Source organism: Cariama cristata, unplaced genomic scaffold, assembly GCF_000690535.1.
Source record: "Cariama cristata isolate BGI_N322 unplaced genomic scaffold, ASM69053v1 scaffold23988, whole genome shotgun sequence".
In the NCBI taxonomy this organism is placed as follows: domain Eukaryota; kingdom Metazoa; phylum Chordata; class Aves; order Cariamiformes; family Cariamidae; genus Cariama; species Cariama cristata.
Genome location: NW_009631991.1, coordinates 1,472 through 9,182, shown reverse-complemented (window position 1 = coordinate 9,182; position 7,711 = coordinate 1,472). Strand labels below are relative to the sequence as shown.

At 39.2% G+C, this 7,711-nt stretch overlaps 1 protein-coding gene across 1 annotated transcript; it reads right to left on the bottom strand.

The window, feature by feature from the left end:
- Window positions 1-560: 560 nt before the first annotated feature.
- On the bottom strand, window positions 561-4,196 carry HN1L (hematological and neurological expressed 1-like). Its single transcript, XM_009706185.1, has 4 exons — window positions 4,053-4,196; window positions 3,406-3,548; window positions 1,486-1,531; window positions 561-745 (listed from the first exon to the last, which is right to left on the bottom strand). The coding sequence occupies exons 1-4, from the start codon at window positions 4,117-4,119 to the stop codon at window positions 561-563; spliced, it is 441 nt and encodes a 146-aa protein (XP_009704487.1). The 5' UTR covers window positions 4,120-4,196.
- Between the last annotated feature and the right edge of the window lie 3,515 nt (window positions 4,197-7,711).

The window sequence follows — 7,711 nt, the reverse complement described above, 5'->3', positions numbered from 1 at the left end:
AAAAGAGAACCAAAGACTGAAGACATTCAAAACCACGGTAGCACTACTTGTTCCAGTGGAACATATTTACATCAAAGTGACTGCAAGTCAACTCACACTGTGAAGCTGCATCCCTGTTGCCTAGAGGAAAGCGTAGCCTACCTGCTGTCCTTCAGAGTCTTTCAGATTCGACCTCCAGGTCCCTACCCTTTCACAATGTTTTACGTGTTGACTGCATGGATAAGCCTGACTCCACACGGGTGTCCTGAGCCACTAGCTAGCTAAGAACCTAACAGTCTCTTGAACTCACCACAAAGTAGCACTGATCTTTCACAAAGTTACACTAATATTCCCCTCTGCCACCCACCCAGGCAGGCCAATACTCACATCTTCCACAGGGCACCCTTTCCCTCCCCAGCCCTCCCTCCCCAAATCATCAGGTTATCCTTCCTACACACTTTAGCATAACCCTCAGACATCTGCCTAAGAATCTATCCACAAACAATAGTCTATAAACTGACCTCGCATCCACAGACAAGAGTTTCTGTGCAGACTCCGTTAGTGAAAGTGAACGGATGACCCTAATAGAATGCAATACTGGATTTCCCCCCTGGCGGGTTGAGAACTTTGTTGTGTGAGCGTGGCCTTGGCCCTAATCGGGGCTCGTGATTGTCTATCTTGGGTTCTGGCTCCTTGCATCGCTCCTCTTTGCCCAGATCTTTTTTCTCGCCTCCATCTTCCAGCTGTGGCTTGATATTTTCTGTAGCTGAATAAAAAGAAAAGGGATTAGATCAACTTGCTATTTTGTAGCGCCCAAAGTGCCTCATCTTCTGTAGGCTGCATTATTTCCCACATCCCATCCATAGCATCCTAAGGTTTCTCTGTATCTGTTCATTTTTCCTGAAGGAAACAGGTGCCAAGGAAGAATGTCACTTTTCTCAACAATTCCTCCCTTCCTTCAGCAATATTTCCAACAAGGATATGTAAGCTAAGCAATATACCTTCAGAATTCTTTTGGCAGTTTCAGGCAATTAAAGAGATGCAACATACCAATCAATCCTTTCATACCAAGCTTGACAGCAGCATTGACATTATTCTTTAACAATAACTAGCTGAGCAGTAAGACATTTTGACAGTCAACTATTTGTTATTTACAACTATGGAAGGTCAAGATTACACACTTGGAGATGGCAAGGGAGGAAGAAGCAATCTGAAAGGATGTTTTTCTGTATATACAGATTCCATATATATCTATATATACACACATGGTATCAAGCAAAGTATATACACACACACATAGTATCAAGACTTATGCCTGTGGTGTTCTCCCCAGTAAGAGGAAGGGAACCATTTCCCTGAGGCAAGTGATTATGTTTCTGACTAATAGAAGGAAAACTCCTCAGTTACATTATCCTAAACAGCAGCCTTAGTCTTATGTTTTTACGAAACTATTCCTCAGAGCTTATCTTCTCAAAGAGAACAGAGAAAGGAATTTCTCTTGCTGACCTTCTAGCTTCTTTGGTGTTTCCTCTTCTTTCAAGACAATGTGATCCTACAAAGAAACCAAAAACTATCTTAAGTATGTTATCAAACAGTAACTCTCTCACAAAATCCTTCAGAAAGTTTTGCTTTGTTTCTGATCTAAGTTTATACGTTTATCATAGTAAAAGCCAACAGCTGCAGACACTGTGTCCAGCCCTCCAGCACTACATAATCCCAAAAGTAGTGGCAGAAGATAACTCCTATGTTATGTCAAGGTGTACATCTCGGACAATTCACTGAAACACAGATGAAGACGCTACATCAGTTTGTCAAGAGGCTTAAAACTTTGTCTATGATAAACAGTTCAGACCAAAGGTCTGGAATTACCGTTCTTGTCAAGCACCCACTACCACCCAGGAGAAGTTGGTATTCACAACTAGAACACAAGCAGCCCTTGAGCACCCTATTTATATTCAGCAATTACTGTCTTCAGTGAGTATCCACAGTGACCTGAACAGTCAGGTAATTCACAAAACCTTTTAAGACCATTTCCCCAACAATCCCAATTGATTGTCAGAAATACACAGCAATACTTCAGACAAGCTTGCACGTTTTCCCACCCATGAAATTCAACTTGCAGTAAGTTTTGCAAATATGCCATCTCCTTTCCATTCCAGTATTTCCCACAATTCCGATGCTCTAATTAAAGACAGGAATTTCCAAAGTGTTGTCCTCCATTTAGTCAGGTATTCACAGCAATTAATGTTACATTTTTAAAAAAGCAACTAAAAAGAATCTGAGACCAGCCTGTTAAAGGCGTACAGAGGAACAAAGCAAAGCCCTTTCCTACACCACCAGCACTACTCCTGACAAAACCTAGCTCCCAGTCTTTTTTGTTTTCCTCCTCATTTCTTATGACCCAAATCCCCCAAAATACACTCCAGACTGCATAAAAGGTTAGGCAAAAGCACACTACCAGCATCTTCTAATTTCAGGGGAGAAAAAAAAAGTTAAATTGGACTAATCTTTTCTTCCCAAGGTTCCAGGAAAAATGGACTCACAGACAGTGAGCTGTGTTTCATGGATGTTTAGTTTCCATGCTATCTGACATTTAAAAAAACATTGCCAACACAGTAGCTACTCACTTAATAGTATCTATTTAGAGTAAGGCAGCAGGTTGTAAATCTGAATACAGGGCATTTAAACACAGAAATAAAGTAATTGGCAATGTATCCTCCTTTTTTCCAAAGCCAGATCTGGTCATAACTACAAGCCTCTCCAACTATGACACATCCCAGCTTTAAGACCAAAAAAACAGCAACTGATATAGCCAGACACACTTTTGTCTGACATCACAAAATCAAGTACATGCTGGACCTGACAACCAAAGCTGATCTTGAGTTAGCTTTTTCACTGTTGATCACTCAAGCTCAATCTCCTGCTAAAGTGCTTTCATGTTGAATGTAGATACGTATATTTAAGAGAGGTGAAGCACACAGCCAGGCCAAACAAAGATTTTTGACTGTAGCTGGCTGGTGTTCACCAACTTCCCAGAGTCGGCATCAGGATCACCTCTGCCAAACTGCAGAATCAACAGAAACACCTTCTCCCTATTCTAGCTTAAATGCCTTTCGGCTGTGTGCCAAGAACTCCAGCTGTACCTCACTTAAGAGAAAGAGCAAAGGCTTCAGAAGCATTTTTTTTTTTTCCTTTTTTTTTTTTTGAACACATGTCCACAGTCTAACTAATAGTTTTACTGCAAACTGATATACCAAAGACAACAAGCTGTCAAAAAGAGACTTTGGGAATAACTGTCTAACTTGAAGTTACCCTATGCATAATTCAAGTCTGTCATCATAAAGAGAATACAGGCATTGCACTGTGACAAGACTAAGATGACTCACTGAGCTGCTAGCTTCTTGGTTTGACAGCAAAAGTAAATACCTTTGGCTTGTTTGGGTGTGCTCGCACAACACTGGTAGATACAGGAGACCCAAAGATATCACTTGTCTTCCCACCAGGTGGATTCATGCGTGGACGAGGCTGAGCAGAACTCGAATCCTCAAAAATACCACTTTCTTTTCCTCCTGCAAGGCAGTTGTTAAGATATTTTTTTTTCCTAGATGACTTAGTTTTACCATAGTATATTAAAAAAATAAAAAAAGATATAAGAATTCAAAGATTTCTAGAACTGTACTGCCTAGAGACTTACTTCAGCTTGCCTGAAGATACTAGTTGAAATCTTTTGTTACAAGAATTCACTAGAGGATCTCAGATTCACAGCTGTACTCACTGCAGCTAACTGATGACACAGCTCTAGAATAGAAGCAGTTTCCTTTCATCATTTCCTAGATCTTAACTTGGAAGGAATTAGACTTGGATGATGTGCTAAAAAGTCTGTGAACATGTAGGTCACTGAAATATTCATATACACAGAAGTCTGAATAGATTTTTTTGTTCAAGCCCACTCAATTTGTAAAAAATGCAACATAAGAAGACAGATAGATAGCAGCGTTCCACTTTAGGAATATGAAACCAGTTCTGTGCTGCAATTCAGAGCCCAATCGTGCTAAGGAGGTGGCTGCTCTTACCTGGAGGGTTTGTTCTTTTTGGAACGTTCTGAGGTTCTTCTGATGCTCCAAAGATATTGGATGCCATCCGGTGTGGCCTGCTTGAAGAAGAAACTTCTTCTGCACTCCCAAAGAGATTACTAGAACCTCCTCCTGGGGGCTTCAATACCCTACATTGCAGAAGGAGAGAAGCAAGAGACAAAAGTTTGTTTGAAATACACAGCATTCAACATATTTGATGTCTCCTCCTCATTCTCCCTTGTATGTTACGAATGACTATTCTGATTTGAATTTACTTCAGGTAATTCTGCTATGCCCATGAAGTACCTACTTTTCAAGCGCTGTTCTAATAAAATATTCTCAAGTTCAGCACAAATATCGCCAGCCTTGGAATGGTCACAACAGTGCCACCAGAACAAATGGCTATGCTATCTGTGGTGTTCCAGAAGCGACAGGAGATTAAGAGAAGACATATGACTCTGGTTAGTATTTTAAAAATAACCATTACAGAATCAGACTTTTTGCTAAACTGCACATACCAACTTTGCATCTGTGATACAATTAAACCCATCAACTTTTAAATAAAAGCAGACATTTCATAACTACTAAAAAATTTGCTAGTTTCAACCACCAGTTATGATATTAGCTGCTGTAGAGTTTAGAACGGAAAGGGGGAATGCCAAAAAGCCAAATTTTTAGTGGTCAAGATGCAAATCTATTACAACCAAAGCTCTGCACCAGAGGTATATCAAATGGATCCTCATAAAAATTGGAGGTTACAACAGAAATGGACTGACTTCTTGAAAACCTACCAAAAGTCATGTTTGTCCTTGACTAACAAGTCCACAGTTAATACCTACGCCTTGTTCAACAGACCGCAGGTCCTGCCCTGAAAAGGAACTGAACCACTACCTGCGAGTAGAATCAGTGGAATGAATTGGAAAATTAACAGAAAAAGCACAGGAAAGTGATGAATATCTAGGTACCAAAAATAATCTTTACAGTTATGTCTACTTGACCAATTACCCACAATCTTAGCAGCTGAGCAAAAGCAGTAACTGAATTATACCTCTTCTAATCTGAATACTTGATCTGGGACCTAAACTATTTTTATACAAAGAGAACAGTTATAAATTACAAGATCTTCATCCCGCTCTCCTTGAACAAAATTCAAATATCAGGGAATTAATACAACACACCCCCTCCATAGATCTGTGACAGAAGCAAGCCATTTCAGGTTAGATACCTGCCAGGAATAAAAAGAGGTTCATCTCAGAGCCAAGATCTACTCCAGTTTAACTCTTAAGATTTAATTTCACAAAAGCAGAGATATTTAGCTGCCCTGTCAGAAAGTGAGCTTTGTCAGCATTTCAGATCTCAGGATACAGGAAGCAGTTCTATTCTCTTTGGGAGGAAGGAGAAAAGAGCTCCTCTTTCAGTCTGGGAGTACTTTATACAGACAGCACCAGCCTCAGAGAGACTGTCTTTACTGACCAATTTCAATATTTTAATCCTTAGTATGACAGTGGATTTAATGAATCCCTTTAGCTTGAGGGAATAACTAGAATTTCAGTAGACAGGACAACTGCCTTGTAAGATCATATCTGAGCAGAAGGTTTATTTACAATTTAGTGTCCAATAGACTACAGATCCAACTATGCTATAGGCTTTCCACATATCTCAGAACATCTGAAACAGACATCGTATAGGTAAATTATGTATTTTGATCATTCAGACAGGTCCAGAAACCATGAGGCAGTTTAAGCATTTGAACTTGGGAGATGGAAGGAAGAGAAGAGGGAACAATAAAAAAAAAGTAAAACTGGAAGAGTTTGGGAAGGGGCTCCTGTTAAAAAAGTAGGTCTGCTAGTATCCCTCATATAATTTAAGTGATTTCTGACTTTACCCATTCTTTTCAGCTATTTTTTAAATGCATCTAGTCTTTCTTGAGTTCTAAGTATACTATCACAGAGACTGAAAGGAACAGAAGTGTAGTTTATACAGATGGAGTTTCTTACACTATAGATTCACTTCGTTTACCATGCTGTTTTCTTAACACATGCCTGCAAGCGTAGGAGGGAATAACAAAATAACTACACTTAGATTTTTTTGGTTTAAGAAAAACAACCAGTCAAAAGAATCAAATTTCTTCTCATTCCTGCAACTGTATTTAAGATCTATTGCAGAAAAAAATTCCAGAGAAACACCATTTGAAGATTAAAGGTCTTGATTATTCCATTAACAAACCTCATTAAGCATCAAAAGACATCCAACACTGATTAATCTTATATTATCCTCCCATTTTCAGCTCAGTATACATGCTAAGAAAACCCTACTGTTGCAATGAATAAGTCAGAGGCATCATTTGAGGTGCTTATGAAGCACTTTGTAGTCAGCATAACAGGTGACCTTTTCTGCCAGCATCACCCAAAAGAACGTCTTGAGTCTACATACACAAAGTTGATCTGCCTCCTCAATTTCAGAAACTTCTAATTGCTAGGAATCTTCCAAATATTCCATAAACTCTCGAGTGACTGCAACATCAGTCCATAAAACTACCTAATGCAAAGTCAGATAACTAAGTCATTCACAGGAATTACCAAAAATAATCTTGAAGTACAGCAACAAAGTCTTCCAGCTTATGATAGCAAAGAGGACAGGGGTTTGTACTTCAGCCAAAACCCAGGGAGAACACAAAGCTATTTCCTTGCTGTGCAGCCTCTAGAGCATTGCTGACCTCCTTGTACTCCGGTGTCACTCAGTTCTAGATCAGCGCGAGATGTGCAGGTCTCCCACTCCAAATGAGAAAATATGATTTACCCTGTGAATCCTACCAAAGGAAAACAGCACGCTAAACTTGATAAGCCAGTGTGAGCTCCTCAACAGAGTACAGGGAAATTCAACATACACTTTATAGTAATTTTAGTTTATACTTTAATAGTCCTTTTAGTTTATATTGGTATTATGCCAGTTTACATAGAGATACTTTTGTGTCTTGTAGCCAAATAAGTTAGATCATCTTTCTTCCTTTTGGGTGTGTGGGGGAGGGAAAGGTGTTGTTTTATTCTTTTGAACAGTAATGAAAAAAAACCAACCCACCCTTCGTTTTCCACACAGCCTAAATCTGCCTCTTCTGCCCCTCCCCTCCAGTAGACTAGAAGTCTGTCAATTCATCTAGAATAGCTAAATTAAGAACTCTACCCTGTAAGTTTAAAAGCCTCTACTAATTGCTTTGTTCTCTTCTGGCAGGCTTGAAGAATTTTAATTAGTTCTCCTGGTCTTTTTTTCCTACATTCTAACACACTTGAATTTGAATACTTTTTCCTCATTAAACCTTTCAGCCAATCTATGGAAGAATTGCCAAGACTTATCCATTGCTTCAAGACACTGGCTATATAATTTATTTTTTTTTAAATTCTGCCTGAAAGTTAAACACTAAAGTCCTACCAGTTTTCAGATAGTTCTAATAAAGCAGGTAAAATAGGGGAGTTGCATTATACATCACTAAGGTAACTAGCAGAAAGCAGGTGTTAAGGTTTGGAACACCAGGCTCTAAAGCAAAGACCAGATCAATACAAACTCGTGGCTCATTAAATAGCTCATTCATCTTATAAATAAACAGCAAGCTTTATTAAGTCAGTTATGCTCTTGATCTGAAAGCTCTGCAATAACACTGATGG